General features: G+C 53.1%; 7 protein-coding genes across 7 annotated transcripts; 3 read left to right on the top strand and 4 right to left on the bottom strand.

Annotated features, from left to right (window-relative positions):
• Window positions 1-192: 192 nt before the first annotated feature.
• On the top strand, window positions 193-1,194 carry N7539_001000 (complex I 30 kDa subunit family protein; the record flags this gene model as incomplete). Its single annotated transcript, XM_056930604.1, has 3 exons — window positions 193-364; window positions 431-1,080; window positions 1,144-1,194. 3 exons carry the CDS (start codon window positions 193-195, stop codon window positions 1,192-1,194), a joined length of 873 nt encoding a protein of 290 aa, XP_056794897.1.
• A 619-nt stretch (window positions 1,195-1,813) lies between these two features.
• N7539_000999 (BUD22 family protein) lies at window positions 1,814-3,267 on the top strand (the record flags this gene model as incomplete). Its single annotated transcript, XM_056930603.1, has 2 exons — window positions 1,814-2,053; window positions 2,113-3,267. The coding sequence occupies 2 exons, from the start codon at window positions 1,814-1,816 to the stop codon at window positions 3,265-3,267; spliced, it is 1,395 nt and encodes a 464-aa protein (XP_056794896.1).
• A 323-nt stretch (window positions 3,268-3,590) lies between these two features.
• N7539_000998 (Zn(II)2Cys6 transcription factor) lies at window positions 3,591-6,409 on the bottom strand (the record flags this gene model as incomplete). Its single annotated transcript, XM_056930602.1, has 5 exons — window positions 3,591-5,534; window positions 5,608-5,693; window positions 5,757-6,022; window positions 6,096-6,227; window positions 6,315-6,409. The coding sequence occupies 5 exons, from the start codon at window positions 6,407-6,409 to the stop codon at window positions 3,591-3,593; spliced, it is 2,523 nt and encodes an 840-aa protein (XP_056794895.1).
• N7539_000997 (uncharacterized protein) lies at window positions 6,409-6,759 on the bottom strand (the record flags this gene model as incomplete). The annotated part of the gene is made up of 1 exon (XM_056930601.1): window positions 6,409-6,759. One exon carries the CDS (start codon window positions 6,757-6,759, stop codon window positions 6,409-6,411), a length of 351 nt encoding a protein of 116 aa, XP_056794894.1.
• Window positions 6,760-7,731: 972 nt separating this feature from the next.
• Window positions 7,732-8,790, bottom strand: N7539_000996 (putative proline utilization protein PrnX; the record flags this gene model as incomplete). The annotated part of the gene is made up of 1 exon (XM_056930600.1): window positions 7,732-8,790. One exon carries the CDS (start codon window positions 8,788-8,790, stop codon window positions 7,732-7,734), a length of 1,059 nt encoding a protein of 352 aa, XP_056794893.1.
• A 770-nt stretch (window positions 8,791-9,560) lies between these two features.
• Window positions 9,561-11,006, bottom strand: N7539_000995 (proline dehydrogenase family protein; the record flags this gene model as incomplete). Its single annotated transcript, XM_056930599.1, has 1 exon — window positions 9,561-11,006. The coding sequence occupies one exon, from the start codon at window positions 11,004-11,006 to the stop codon at window positions 9,561-9,563; it is 1,446 nt and encodes a 481-aa protein (XP_056794892.1).
• Window positions 11,007-13,815: 2,809 nt separating this feature from the next.
• On the top strand, window positions 13,816-15,741 carry prnC (delta-1-pyrroline-5-carboxylate dehydrogenase prnC; the record flags this gene model as incomplete). The annotated part of the gene is made up of 4 exons (XM_056930598.1): window positions 13,816-13,947; window positions 14,007-14,114; window positions 14,171-14,532; window positions 14,613-15,741. The coding sequence occupies 4 exons, from the start codon at window positions 13,816-13,818 to the stop codon at window positions 15,739-15,741; spliced, it is 1,731 nt and encodes a 576-aa protein (XP_056794891.1).
• Between the last annotated feature and the right edge of the window lie 245 nt (window positions 15,742-15,986).

Below are 15,986 nucleotides of genomic sequence, written 5' to 3'. Positions count from 1 at the left end.
CAAAGAGTTGGAAGAAGGGAAGGAAATCAAACTACGGCTTCAATTTGCTGGCATTGCCCGAACGCGCCTAGCGTGGGGATGAGTTATGTCAGCGTCACGTGATACAATCGCAGGCTCATCCAACGTCCAACTTCCCAAACCACATCACGAACCCTTGCCCGTTGCAACAGTCGCCATTGCCTCCGTCCCACAATGGCTTCCCCTCGCTCTTTGATGCGCTTGAGCTCTGGACGCTCAGTTGCTTCCACTGTGAGGTCCAGTGCTCCCCGCGCTTTTTCGTCAGCATCTCTCCGCTATGCCGCGAAGGCATCCACAGATCCCAGTGCACCGGAGCTGGAGAACATGCGCCAGGCGCAACGACCCCGTATGTGACCAATTGAGCGGCTCTGAGATTGAAGAGGCGAAAACTTACCCAGCTTTTTCTGTGCAGCCACTGGTCCTCTCCGCGCCCCTGTCGTCAACCCCACCGACAAATACCAGAGCATGTCCGATGGCCTTCACAACTATGGACAATACATCATGTCCTGTCTTCCCAAATTTGTGCAGCAGTTCACTGTCTGGAAGGACGAACTGACCGTCTACACTGCTCCCGCCGGCATCATCCCCGTCATGAGCTTCCTGAAGAATCACACATCGGCCGAGTTCACGCAGATCTCCGACATCACCGGTGTCGACTTCCCTACCCGTGATCAACGCTTCGAGGTCGTTTACAACCTTCTCAGTGTGCGCTACAACTCCCGTATTCGAGTGAAGACCTACGCCGATGAGGCTACTCCCGTCCCTAGTGTGACCGGTCTGTTTGAGGGTGCGCTCTGGTATGAGCGTGAGGTGTACGATATGTTCGGCGTGTTCTTCTCCGGTCATCCCGATCTTCGCCGTATTATGACTGATTACGGTTTCGATGGCCACCCTCTGCGCAAGGACTTCCCTCTGACGGGTTACACCGAGCTACGATATGACGAAGAGAAGAAGCGCATTGTTATCGAGCCCCTTGAGCTCACCCAGGCCTTCCGTAACTTCGAAAGCGGTAGCACTGCCTGGGAGCCTGTTGGTTCTGGTCAGGACCGGAAGCCCGAGTCCGTAAGTCTACTTTTCCGGAAAACTTCCCAATACAGAACACCCGCTAATTGCATCAACATTTAGTTCAAGCTGCCAACCCCCAAGCCCGAGCCAAAGGAGGAAGAAAAGAAATAGAGAAGAATCTGTATGCGTATCACTTTCCGTTTTAAAGCTTGTATGTACATATGAATAATCCATCAGACGGAATTCGCTCTGCTCTCATTCCAAATTAATGTGTCTGGAGAGAAGTGTGCGGCACATGGTGACGAAGTCGATCTATATCTATATTGCCCCATATTTCCCGCTAATGTTTCCAGCCATAAGCTCATGTTCAATGATACGTTGAAGATTATGCCCACCATTAGATAGAGCTTGTTGTTACACCTCAAAATCACAGCCGTCAGGACGTAACGATTGAATGCTATGACCTTAAGGTTGACGTTGACAACCACAGAGCTGAACGTGTCGCTCATTTCATCACCCTTGAAATGCGGTCCGACGAGCATAAAGACACTAACTCCGACGAAGACCGCCGCGTCGGAGCAGTTCTGCACTTAGAAGGCGGGGACAGATGGCAGAATTGCCCGCCCTCCCAGAAAAAAAAAAGATGGGCCTTGGCGGCTTCAACTCCGACTGCAAGTGCGACTTTGCGATTGACCGTTCAAGCACACATAACATCTTTATGACCCGGAACTGCGGTATAGAAACAGAGCGAAGTGCGCTTCTTTGATCGAAAGGATATCACAACTTCACCATGCCGAAGCGCAAGCTTTCCGAGCTTCACGGTCAATCAAGACTCGATACCCGAAAACTGTCAATCAAAGCCGTGCGACTCACAACCAAGTTCGAGCAAGGCGTACAAATACTGGCCAAGGGCCTTAAGACAGCGCGTGGATTCGAGAGACAAAAGTTGAGTCGGCGGGAAAAGACAGCAAAGTCAGAGAACAATGGCGCGACTCTGCAGCGCCTCGCGGAGGAAGTTGAAGCCTTGAAGGTGCGGAGGAAACGAGTAATATCCATGGGGTTATTCGGTCAAAGCTGACTCGAGACTAGGCAATTGACTATCCACTCACTGCAGAGCGATACCTATTCAAGCAGCTGGTCAAGACGAAACGTGTTGCTGAGACCCCGACATTCAAAGAATTTCAAGAAGCGAAGAACGTTAAACTCGATGGCCCAAAGAGCGCGGCAGAGTCGAATGTGTACGGTCGACTTTTCAAATCTACACCCGTGAAGAATGTCCTGCCCGATATAATTACTGGAATTCGAAAACTTTTGGGAGTCGACGACCTACCCGCCGGCAAATCAGAAAAGCGCAGCGAGCCAAAGGTGCCCGTGAAGAAAGAGAAGTCTGCCGCGCCGCCGAAAGAGGACGATATATCAGAGTCAAAAGATGAAGGGGCGGGAATAACGAAGTCAACGAAAGCAACGGCAAAGCATGATTCAGGCTCAAATTCCGAGGACGGAGAGGCTCAGTTCGTCTCCGGGGACGAGGATATGGATAGCGATGACCTCGCACAGTTCGACTCACGTCTTGCCCCCGGCACAGATGAAGAGGAAGAGGAAGAGGAAGAGGAAGAATCAGGCTCGGAAAGCGACGATGAACTCGCGCATCGACGAAACTTGGCAGATGACATCTCCGACTCAGTGTCTCGCTCCCCGTCCCCAGACTTTTCAGGCGAGGACTCCCCACCACCCAAAAAGGCCAAGGGAGACAAGGCTTCCAAAGATCCAGTACAAAGCACGACTTTCCTTCCCTCCCTGATGATGGGCGGCTATTGGTCAGGCTCCGAAGAAGAGGCTACCGACGACGAAGCGGCCGGTCCGCCCAAGCGAAAGAACCGAATGGGTCAACAAGCCCGCCGCGCGCTCTGGGAGAAAAAGTACGGCGCAAAGGCGAATCACATTCAGGAAGAGCAGAAGAAGCAGCAATACAGTCGTGATACCGGTTGGGATACTCGCAAGGGTGCGACGGGGGCGCCTGGTGGTCGCGGAGGCCCCAGAGGTGGACGTGGTGGTGGCTTTGGAGCAGGACGTCCTTCGTATCAAGAGTACCAGCAAGGTGGGCCTGGACAAAGTCACACAAATAAGCCCAGAGGTCCACCTAAGGACACTGGCCCACTTCATCCGTCATGGGAGGCCAAGAAGAAGCTCAAGGAACAGGCGTCTACGGTGAAGTTCCAGGGAAAGAAGGTTGTGTTCGATTAGCGAAGTCGTTTTGTACTCTATCAATACTTGTCTATGCATGCTTTGGGTGACGGGATATCTATGCATCATTGAAGCGCTAACGAGCACTATGTTTTATCAAATTCCAAAAGGTTCATTCCTCTCCAAGCTGGCACAATTATGCTCTTCCAGATCAGACTAAAAATATACTTGCAATAGAGATGTGCAGTAAAGGGTATAAGGCACGGATGGACAGATCTCTCGCCATCAACGGTCAATATGTGAACAAAACTGTTGGCACCTGGCCGTCGGCAGATCTCATATATAGATCTCTTGAATGGGTAACGCTAACCCTGGATGCATATTCACTCGTTCATGAACTGCATCCACTGTGAATCTGTACTTCCCGGTGTCTTCATTTCAGTGCCAATAGGCAGTCCTGTCATGGTTCCCTGTGTATCTGTCTCGAAACACGGGATCGCCGTGAACTCGCCCAATTCCTGGGGGAAGTTCGAAACGAAGTGGTCAAAGCCAAGATGCGGGATTTGTGATAAAGATGAGTGTGGTACGTTGTAGCTGTCGGGTATCGAGATACCGCCCGGAATGTCGCCCTCCATGATCTCCCGCCCATGACTGCTCATGTAGGAATGGGATTCATGGACGCTACTCGCGTTCAAGACAGAAGGAGTGCCTGCAATGGCCGGGTCCGTAGAGGATATTTCAGATTCTGGGTGAGCGATCCCCTGGGCGAGGGCAGCCTCGTTGGCAGAGAAGATCTCCTGCTTGAGTGCCAAGGTGCTGGGAGATACGGGTCCCGTTTTCCAGAGCATCTCCCAGTTCTTGAAGCGATCATAAGCCGATTCGGCACTGCCACCGTTGCTTTGGGATTGGTGGGTCTCGCTCCAGATTTCAAGTCGGCGGATAGCCCGCTCGAGTGCCTCAATAACGCTGACGGCTGAACGAGCAGAGCCAACACCCATCGACATAATCTTAATGAGGGAGATGCCTTGATCTAGAGCAGCACCGAGACGCTCGGTGCGTTTCGTGAGTCCCTGCGCCAAGATGACAAGGAGGGCGGCGCGGCATGAGCTGAACTCAGTGAATGAGGCACGCGCAAGGCCGGTCTCATCTCGAAGTAGTCGACATAGATCGATGATCTCGAGCGCTGCTTCGACACAATCCGTTACCAGCGTTGCCCGGTTTTTGGCTACCCCAGAAGAAACTTTGGGGGGACCGACATTGGACGTTGACGGTGGGTGGGAAGAAGCCTGTTGCAAGCCCTTGATGTTGCTGAAAAGGAACGGACGTCCGATGAAGATCCGAGTAAGACAGTAATCGAGCTTCAGATGGACATTCGACCGGAACAATGGCCCAGCGGGGTTGAGATCTCGACAGCTCGTTTCTTCGGGCAGAGAAGACCACCATTCTATCAAGAGCTTTCGCAGATTGAGCAGCCGCTCAAGACAGTCCTGCTGCCCTTTGCGACAGGTGCGTAGAGACGAAATTTCGTGGGAGACCTCTCCAAGTTTTAAAGTAAGCGTGATCAGGGCAATCATATTTGTATGATTTGACTGTTGCGTGGCAGGCATGATTCCCGCGAAATCCACAGGAAGCGGTGCATCGACATCCGTATCCGCCAGCGAGGCCGGGCGACCGTGCAGAATACTGATACGCTTTTCGATGGTATACGCGGTCCAGAAGACGCGGTTCCGGGTCTCGATCATTCGTGCTGACAATCCCTCGCCGTGGTACTTCCTATGCATGCCATTTTGGATAGCGAGCTTGAGGGCGAGGCCAAAGTATGTATAACAAAGACCGGAAGTGTCGAGTGGAAGTAAGTAGGTTCCAATCAAAAGGCAGGCTTGTACGCTACGTACAGATGCGGTGGCAATGATATCGGGCAATAATTTGGACGCGAACTGGTAAAACGTGAGACCAACTTCATCCTCGGAAAAGTGGTGATCTAGATCGGTCGTGGTTGTTGGAGGTGGACGATTCACAGGTGTTGTCGATTCCATGTGAGCGAATTGGGTTCCGACGGCCAGCACCATGAGTAGCGCACACACGGCGCCCGCGTCATCTGTAGACAACTCCGCAGGGTTTGTGTAGCAGATGGCCATCTTTTCACGCAGCCAGTCCTCTTCAACGTAAAAGTTGTTGGTTTGCGCATATTTGAAGAAAATTTGTACAAGGAAATCCGCCACGTATCGCGGAGGCAGGCATGTTACCGAGCTGGAGATGAGTGAAGAGCCAGATTGAAGTTGCGTGGCTCGCCACCGTTCTTCGAATGGTTCGACCTCCGTCGTTGCCTAAACCAAACCAATGGCGTAAGTCAAACGTCCTGCATTGGCAACTTATTGGAATGAAGGTAAGAGTGCTCACCTCTGGAGCTGCTGTCTTCATCCATTCGTCAATTTTCTGACGGATCTTGTTGGAGAAATTGAGATATGAGAATTCTCCCGAGTATTCTGTGAAGAATGTGAGCAAGCGATGAAAGACGATGCGCGGTTCAAAGTCTCATCCACACGTACGAGTTGCATTGTTCGGCAAGGCTTTGATGGTGAAGTCTTCCTCGTCAATCGCAAGATCCTCCAGTTCGTTTCCATCTGCCCTTGTCGAAAGTACATCCGACTCGGAGTCTCGATGTTTCCCTTTCAATTCATCCGCTACCTGCCTCAAAGATTGGAGGTCGAAAGTAATGTTGGGCACATAATGAGACAGAATGCGTTCCATGCAGCGCACTCGCTCTGCTTCTTGGATATCATGCCGATTGATAGATGCGGCTCGGTCGAGGAGTCTGCATTGCATGCATATGAACTCGTTAGCCAAGCCTCAGAGCCTCGGAGGTTCACACGAGGATCGGAGCTTACGAGACCGAGGCCGAGCGAGTCTTCTCGGTCGGGTCTATATGCGTAAAGATGCATTGACGGCGATAGCGCAGGCATCGGCGACACGGCACACCCCCTTCGCATTTTTCTTTCACTCTGCGACAGCCATCGCATCTGTTCCACAAGACAATTCCGGAGGAGTTAGCGTGCCGGTCGAAGGTGTGCTTTGACGAACGAGTAGAAGAGATCCATCCCACTTACGCGCGAACTGCTCGTTTGCGATTCTCTTCAGCGACCCGAGGCCGCTTGGGTTGGTGCTGTTGTGGTTGCGTGGGGGCTGGAGTTGATTCCTCCATCACAGCCGGTCTTCATGAAAACAGCGGTCGGCCGGTCGGTCATGCATAGTCCGTTGGTCTGCGGAGAAGGTGGCCAGGGCGGGAAATCGGGGTTGACCCCGAGATCGGTCGGGGTATGCGCTTGCTGGCAGGGTTATAGGGACTTTGAGATCGAGGAAGATCAGTAGCACTGGGCCGGTCCGAGAGCGGAAGAAAGTACGGAAGGGGAGGAGCTGAGGGGATTGCAGAGGTACCGCCAGGGTTCGACTTTGAATGTTGGATGAGAAGAGAAAGTTTGGTGCGTCGAGTCGGTACAGATTGCGGCGGCTCCAAAGAGTGCACGTCTGCACGATGGAACTGTGGCCCCGCATTGCGCCGGGGCCGCACAAGCAGCCGGTTTTGCTTGAACTTATCTCTGAGGTTTATCTTTCTACGGGTCGTTTTTGGCTAGTCTTTTTAGGTCTTCGCGGACGGTCTTTTCTGGATATCATTCTTTGAATTTCTTCGTCGTGAGCTCAGTCTCACTGATGTAAGGTTGGAGTTCTTGTCAGATTCGGTCTGTCACTAAATTTGATAAGATGACCTTTCCTTCCTGGGTGCACTTCAATCGGCCGCCGTACGTCCAGTGAACAATATACTGACTACATACCTGACCTTCAGCTTTTACTCAGTATACTGTTCCATTCTTGCTCATTGAATTCTCCCGCATCCCTCCAGTCGGCTGCTATGTACTTTTCATAGTCGGCCTTATCTTTCCCTCTCCTGGTGAATTTGATCCAATAACCGTGTTTTTCGCTGTACTTCCTCCATCTCTTAGGGCCTTGGCAGTTGGAGAAGGATCGTCAACGTGCGTGTAGTTTGTCAGGGTGTCATGCTGGCTGGATGGTACATCTTGCTTCGTTCATATGTAAAGTGCACATTCTGATTTGCGCAAATCAACAAGTTCATGAGTCTCGAGGTTTCTAAAAAATTGCTTCTTCCATGTTACTAATTTCTTGTTCGGCTGGTGAATCATTTTGCGAATTCAACAGCCAGTCCTGGCCCAGAAGAGGCTGTTCGCAACCTTAAGACGCAAAGACGCAAAAGGATGGGGTCGTTCTATGGTCTCTAGAATACAATTTCTGTCCAATTGGATAAGGCATCGGCTTCGCGATGGATGGGTATGCGGCTACATTTATATAAGCATGTGCAACAAAATCACTCCAATGTGATACAGGATTCATGGATGAGGTTGAAGATGAATGAACCTGCAGCTTCGTGATCATCAGTCAGGCAGAGTCATACTCACGAGGCCCCGTTGAATCCGAGCATATCCGAGCATCCTCTTTATAGCTTCCGTGTCTCTAGAATCCATCCACATGGACTCCCAACCCAAGCGTCTTGCCCACTTCCAGAGTCTTCTTCCCTACGACCAGATCCATGAGACCCATTCCAACACACTTAAAGATGACATTAGCTCCCGCCGGAACATCGAGTGATTCCGACGGACCAAGTTCACTCAACAGGTCACCCATCTCCGTCAATTGCTGCTCCGTGATCCCCGCCGTGATCAATTCACCCGCTTCCTCCAAGCAGGCCGATCGGGAGTCCACGTAGATCTTGCCGCCGCCCGATAAGAGGGTCTCGGTATCAATCTCGTGCATCTCAGGCGTATACGATCCAATGAGCGAGATGAAGCGCTGCCGCGGCGCGGCCTGAAGCGCAGAGTAGGCGAAGTTGGGCTCAAGCGAGGGGGTGCAGCTGAAGATCACGTCACATGAGGCCAGAAGCGCAAGGAGATTCTCTTCGTAGTCCGATGCTGACGCTCCCTCCTTTGCGAGAGTGTGAATCGTAACGTGCGGATGACGCTGACGAAGATCAGCAAATACGTCGCGCTCCATCTCGATCAGACGCTGGCGTCCCCGGTTCACGAAGGTGATGCGTTTGATCTCGTTCGGATACAGGAGCAGAGCCAGGCGCGCATGCCATTCTGCTTGGCGACCTGATCCAAAGATGAGCAGGTTCTCCTTGCCGATGGTCTGGCTTCGAATGAAGAGGGTCATGGATGCGAGAGCTGTACGGAACGCGGTGACCTCGGCGGCTGCCAAGAGACCCTGAAGACGGCCGTCGGGCGAGAAGATATTGATGACCCCTTGAATGCCGGCCCTGGTACCCGTCACGACCTTGATGCCGATTGTGGCGGTGTCGGAGACGGGCATGAAGATGCACGAGTTGTCCGCTGCGGTTGAGAAGACTGTGCGCAAGGGCTGATGAATCAATTTCTTGGATGCCGGCGCGTTCGACTTTGATTCGGCAGAGAAACCTTGCAAGGCGTCTCCTAGAATACTGATGAATTCATGGCATTGAGTTTGGCTCAGATCACGAAAGACCCGAGTCACATCTGGCTCGGAGAGGATATGCATGTTGATCTGCAAAGAACAGATCTGGTTTGCAATGCGAAATCGGGAACAACTTGGCCGATGGAAGCGAGGAGTAGTGGACCTTCCGAAACAACGGCGCTGGCAACCTCTGAGTGGACCAGTGCGCAAATCAAGGATCATCAAAAAGTCTGATACTGTAGTTCCTGTCTTTTGTTGGTGAATTCCCACGAGAACGCCGTGCCGGGCGCGGGGGCGCCGTCAAACAGCTGTAAGCGTTGCCGGCTGCTTCATCCCCTCCCCGAGCGGGGTCGTGCGCCGCTCAAATATGATAGTTCGATCGTCTAAGCTCCAGGCGCAGCATCATGCAGAGCAAGCTATGTGGAGTTCATTTGGAGCATATCAATACGATTCGATTTTAGGATCCTAGGGACCTAGTCTACTCGTTGAGTGGAGTAACAAAGAAACAAGCCAGTGACCGCAGGAGATGAACGAACAGTAATGTGGTATAATGATAAAAGGTTTCATGATTCGTCGCTACCGGTATGAATAGTAACCAAAATAAAGACTCGATCGTGGCTCGATCACAACAAACGCTAATACCATCTATGAGCAAGTGATCCGCGCGACACAATGCGATCAGAGAAACGCCATCCGGTGTTGATGCATCTAACACCTCCGAAGCATGCGCGATGCCTTTGCAAAAACGAAAGGAAAACAAGAGAAAAAAAAAAATCAAAATCAAAATCAGGACGGCCACCGAGACACGTCCGTCCAGTTGTGGGAAGAAGGAATATCAAGAGGAACAGGCACGCTTAGTGGTTTCCTCCGAAGACGTTGCGGCAGCGGCGCTTCAACTCATTGATCATGGCGATCTGGGAGTCCTTGGTACGGCCAACAGCCTCGGTGTTCTCCACAGCGCGCCGCAACAGGAAGCCCATGCACTCTTGCACGGAGCCCCAGGTCAGAAGCTTGAAGACATTGGGGGCAGCAATAGGGCTCATGCCAACCTCAGCCTCGGCATCCTCGAAGCCCTCCAGAAGCTCCAGGCTGACCTCATCCGCCATACCCTGGAGCTGAGCGTAGCTCAGGTCGACACCGTGGTCCTCGCCACGAGCAGCCTGGCGCACACGGATCGCGTGAGCCTTGCGAACGGATTCACGGTTGTGGGTTGCAATGATGAGATTGACAGGAGGCAGTTCGGCAGGAGTGTCGGGGGAGGGACGTTGCAGCATCGAGTTGTACCTGCGGGCGAGGAGAGCCTCGACGACCTCGTCGTAACAACGATCGGTTTCTTCCTTCGCGGCCCAGATCAAGTGACGGGGCTCCGTCTTCATGTAGGCACCGCGGACGAGCTTGACACCCAGAGTGTATCCCTCCCGACGAGCAATCTCCAAGTGACGGGCCAAGGTCTCGCCAGTGGAACGCAAATAAGCCTGGTAAGTCCCGAAGAAGATGGCACGACCGGGCGTCTGAGAGTTGCAGTATTTCTGATACTTCATGATCCATGCCTCAATGCCCTTTTGCACAGCCTGTTCTTCGGCATCGACGAGGAGACGTACGCGGCGAGAGATGGCCAGGTCACAGACCTTTTGAATCGACTCGTCCATGAATGGGGTAGGATCAGCCTGCTTCTGCAACAGACTCAAAGCGTCGTTGCCCATTCCGGTGAATTTCAAGGCCACAAAGTCCCCCTCCTGGGCCATGTCGACGGTTCGAAGCGTGCCGTCCAACCATGTCTGAATCTCAGCCAGGGCCGCCTTCTCATCGCGGGCACCTTGCTGGCCTTCGCCCACGAGGACTTCGCGCGCATATCCCAAAAGCACGCCGCGGCACCCGAGAGATTTGATGTTTTGAATGGACTGTTGTACTTCGGCTTTGTTCTCGCCGGCGTTGAATTGTTTGTAAATGGTGTGCTTGACGATCAAATTCAGCAGCGGGTTCTTGGAGACATCCAGCAGTGCTGACCGGGGATGCGCGAGTTGTGACAGAGCGAAGATGCAGGGCTTGAGGAGGAGGGATGAAGATGATACGGAAAGGATCAAGAGAGATCGCAAGACTGAGGAGAGCGGGAGCTTGGCGAGAGGCGCTTTGAGCGCCCGGCGAGGTGGCGATGAGGTGGACGACGGCGACAGAGGATCCAGTAACGTAGTCGATGCGGCGGAGGACTTGGTGTTACTGGTGCCGCTCACCAGTCGCGAGCGTGTCCGAAGGCTGGGGCCCTGGACGCCCGGCATACGCACAGCACGTGCGGCCTTCATGATGTGATGTGTGGAAGTGAGACTCTTTGGAGTATGGTTCAACTTCCCGTGTAGGGTTGGGTTGATAGTTGGGGAGGGGAAAGAAGTTCGCAGGACTCCGAGAAGGTGGTGGTCAAGAAGTATGATGGTTGTTCAGATAGATATGCCAAACAGTCTCTTGCAAAAAAGACCAGAGGCAAACTACTTTAATACTTAAGTACACCAACGCCCACAAATGGCCCATCCCCGGGCCACCCAGTCTACTCCAGCTTGAACCGTACCGACGCCAGCCCTCCAGATCAGGTGGCCACCTGCAGCAACCCCCATGGAAATTCCATACAAATCCGGGCCGATGGCGACCGGCTCTGTTGCCGGGCCCTGCGCAGAAAGAAAAGAAGCACCTGCTGGACCCACCGATGCTTATCGATCGCTTGCAGGTCACGTGCATGTTCCCCCGTCGGTCACAAGACCTCGTGGATCGCCAGCTGAGGGCAGGAAAAGAGAGAAAGTATGAATGAGAACCCGGTTATCCTCGGGCCAGCTTTCAATCTTGACTACCCTGACAGTTGAGAATGGCCAGTTTCGTTATCGACTAGTCACATCGGCCGAGAACAGGCTTCTGAGTCTGACATCGTATCGTGGTTCATGACATCGGTACGTACAGGGTACTATGTACCGATGAGGCATGCACATTGCTCAATGCACCTAGTATGTAGAATCAAGTACAGTAAATGTTTGGGAGCGCTGGAGTACAGTATGACAAGATGATCTTGGTTGAACGTAATCACCTTGCGTGGACTAGGTAGAGCCAGGATGTACATCCTGTCTTCCATTTAGCTGGGATGAAAGCCACGAGTAAGAAGATCGATAATCTTCTAGCAAATGAAGAAGCCTCACATCGCATTAAATCAACCATCACTAGTACTGCGCCAGTCAATCTTGGATTCCCAAATCCTATAAGGCGCCATCCATACAAATGGCGTCTTTGCGCGAGTCGTGCCGTGTTCGAAACCTAGAGCCGTGTTTCGAGACCTGTCAAATCACTAAGAGTAGACGTTGCCGCAATGATGCATGATGATGTATGCCTCGATTGTCAACTAATGTTGCGGGGGATGGAATTGAGTTCACGGTCCCCCTATCCAAGCTCCAAGCGGTAATAGCAGAGGAAGTCAAGACCCCTTATTCAAGTTGGCAACCTCAACTCCAGTAGAGCAGTAGAGCTAAGTACTAACTACTAACTAGCCACTTCTAAAAGTATACTACTGTAGTAGTGTTTCACCTCTGACCCTGCTATCTCCCGCCCTAGTTGGTGCATCACTACTACCTGAGGAGTAACCTACTGCACAGTGCACAGTGCAGACTGCAGACTGCATACCGTAGTACTTTTGGCCCATGCCTTCGGTCCAACCTGGTACAAAAGCCGAAAAGCTGACCACTTCTGGGTCGAAGGATCCATCCCGCCTCCAGTGCCGGGCGCCCGCTCAAACCAAGAGTGCAAATCAGGAAGAAGAGACTCGACCACGGGCAAGAATGCAAACGGTGGGTCGTTCACTTGACGTGTGGTCATCTACTAGTCAATATCAATATATCAGTGGAATCTTACCATGCTTACACAAAGGACTGGCAACGACTCTAATGAACGGTCGGAGAACTGAAGTGTGTTTGGAAGCCTGTAGAGAAAATGTAAAGTTGAAAGCTGGTGTAAAGAACTCTGTGTTGAGTTGCCGTACGGTTCTGTAGTGGGAATGAATCTGTAGTGAAGACAGTCGATAGGAGCTTCCGCAAAAGGGAGTGAGTTACCGTTGACCCATCGAGAACATGTCGATCAGGGTTCAACCCCGGAGAGTAGGGGAGGTCCGTTACTCCATTATCCACGGGAGACTTCAGTGATCAGGAATCGGAGCGAACAGTAGTATCACTGTCGAGTCCGATAATGCATGCAATCCAAGTGCCTATCGTCAAAACAAAGACGAAAGATAAGGGACGATGTGCGATACAGTGATCCACTCATTCGTGCCTCAGATAAGCGGACCCTCTCCCTGCGAAGATGGGGAAGAAGACGTGCACCCGGGCCGGTGAGAGTGGGGATGACAAGGTTTGACGGAGGACAGCCCCACCCGTGGTCGATTAGAGTAAGTCTTGGCAATCTCGATGGATTGGCGACCAGCCGAGAGAAAGCGTGTGAAGCGGTCCCGGACTCCCGGCCCGTGACTAAACACTGGACAGCATGTCATTACGTCATGTTACTCCTTCCACTCGGGACGGCTCTGCCTCGGAATTGAATGATCACCTGACTCGATCGAAGCCCCCGCCCACTGTTGTGAAGCCCCCGCATGTAAATCGCTACACTGCAGCATTAAGACACCCAATGCCCAGCATCCAAGAGTTTGCTGCCTTGGAGAGGAGGAACACTCATTGACCCCGTTCGGCCTAGCAGCTTTGGACCGCAGGTGGGACTGGCACTCTCCAATTGTTGCTGACTACGATCTGAGTCGGGACCCGCCTCTAGTCGCTAGTGGCCGAGGACTTTCCGGTGGATCCGTTGGAAAGGACATGATGGTGCCTGTGGCTTGTCATTCTCATTCGTCTGTACTACTTTCGAAGACTTGGTGAAGTTGCCGGGCGGGATCACTCCCGGTAGCCAACCCGCCTTGCACTCGGCTCCCCGCATTTCAGACAGCTCGGTTCTCGTTTCACTCTCTTGCTCAGATTTCTTCCCCGGTCGACTACCAGCACCTCCTCGGGCCAATCTGAGTATTTACCAGGCTCTCAGACTCAGCTTCTCTTCTCATCCAGGTCTCATCTGGTAATCAGCGTCTACACATCGACAATGCAGACCACCGTCCTGCGAGCGGGTGCGCGGCCCTTTTCGCGCTTCGCATGCCGAGCATCTAGCTCCAGTGCCCGTGCCTTGAACACATATGCCTCGTTCAAGGTGCCTCAAATCAACAACGAGCCCAACGTGAGTCCGTCGGATATCCAGAATTTAACGGTATAGATACTGACAGTGGGTTACCACAGAAACACTATGTGCCTGGAAGCCCTGATCGCAAGGGCTTGGAAGAAGCGTTGGCTAAATTCAAGCAGTCGGCACCCATCTCGGTGCCCTTGAAGATTGCCGGCAAGGAGGTCAGCTTGAGAAGCACAGTTCATACACTCCTCAGTGCCCTTCTAACTTTGCGCAGATCAACTCTTCTCAGACCTTCACGCAGAACAACCCTGCCACGCACACCCCCGTCGCCACCTACTCCAACGCTTCCAAAGCCGATGTCGAGGCTGCCATTGCATCCGCGCTTGAGGCTCGCAAGGCCTGGGCTGCTACGCCATTCTCGGAGCGTGCCAGCATTTTCCTCAAGGCTGCCGATCTGATCGCCACCAAGTACCGTTACGATGTCATGGCTCTGACCATGCATGGCCAGGGCAAGAATGCCTGGCAGGCTGAGATTGACTCGGCCGCCGAGCTGGCCGATTTCTTCCGTTTCAGCGTCAAATATGCCGAGGAGCTCTACTCTCAGCAGCCCGTGCACAATTCTCCAGGAGTCTGGAAGTGAGTTCGCGCGCAAATTACCCCTCCTCCATCATTCCGTCAGCGTGGTCGCGCCACAAACTAACTTGTGTGCCTCGCAGCCGTCTCGAATACCGTCCGCTGGAGGGCTTCGTTTACGCCATCAGCCCCTTCAACTTCACCGCCATTGGTGGCAACCTGGCTGGTGCGCCCGCTCTGATGGGTAATGTGGTGCTATGGAAGCCCTCGCCCGCGGCCATTGCCTCCAACTGGTTTGTGCACAAGGTTCTGCTTGAGGCGGGTCTCCCGGAGAACGTCATCCAGTTCGTGCCTGGTGACGCCGAGGAGGTCACCAGCACCGTCCTCGCCCACAAAGAGTTTGCTGCTCTGCACTTCACCGGCAGCACTGATGTCTTCCGTATGCTCTACGGCAAGATCTCGCAAGGTGTGGCGGAGGGCAAGTACCGCAGCTACCCCCGCATTGTGGGCGAGACCGGGGGCAAGAACTTTCACTTGATTCACCGGTCAGCCGATGTGCGCAACGCCGCGGTCCAGACCGTTCGCGGTGCCTTTGAGTACCAGGGCCAGAAGTGCAGTGCCACTTCGCGTGCCTATGTTGCCGCTTCTATCGCCGACGATTTTGTGAAGCAAGTCGTCGCCGAGGTGAAGCAGATCAAGGTCGGCGAGCCTTCCGACTTTGCCAACTTCTGTGGGCCCGTCATCCACGAGGGCTCCTTCAACAAGCTGGCTGGCGTCATTGACGAGGCTAAGAATGACCCCGAGCTTGAACTGCTGGCCGGTGGTACCTATGACTCTTCCAAGGGATGGTACATCCAGCCCACTGTCTACCGAACCTCCAACCCCGACCACCCTCTGCTGTCGCGCGAACTCTTTGGCCCCGTTTTGGTCATTCACGCCTACAATGACGCGACCGAGGCCGACTTTGTGAGGATTTGTGACAAGATTGACACTACCGGGACCTACGGCCTGACTGGCTCCGTGTTTGCCCGTGACCGTGCGGCCGTGCAACTTGCCGACGAGCACCTCCGCAACGCTGCCGGCAACTTCTACATCAACTGCAAGAGCACCGGTGCTGTCGTGGGCCAGCAGCCCTTCGGCGGTGCGCGTGCCAGTGGCACCAACGACAAGGCCGGCAGTGCCAACTTGTTGTCTCGCTTTGTGAGCCTGCGCTCCGTCAAGGAGGAGTTTGTCCCCACCTATACCGTTGCCTATCCAAGCAACGCCAACTAGGCGGCGCATGTTCAGTACCTCAAAAAACTCATGGCTCATGAATATCTGGCGTCGAGCACCCATTTGTTTGATCTTTTCTATCCTGCATTTTACCCTCGGCGTTTTCGATCTTGGTGCCGTTCTTTGTCTCTCTCGTTTTACAGTGTCGCTCAACAAGGCTACGCCGATGTGAGATTTTGTAGTATATCCCTCAATTGATTTACCACTTCGATTCCAACTCAGTGTCTCTTTGTTGATCTCTTTAT

The sequence above is a fragment of the Penicillium diatomitis genome, assembly GCF_028827545.1.
Source record: "Penicillium diatomitis strain IBT 30728 chromosome Unknown utg000001l_segment0_segment0, whole genome shotgun sequence".
Taxonomy (NCBI): Eukaryota; Fungi; Ascomycota; class Eurotiomycetes; order Eurotiales; family Aspergillaceae; genus Penicillium; species Penicillium diatomitis.
This window is presented reverse-complemented; position numbering and strand designations above follow the sequence as displayed.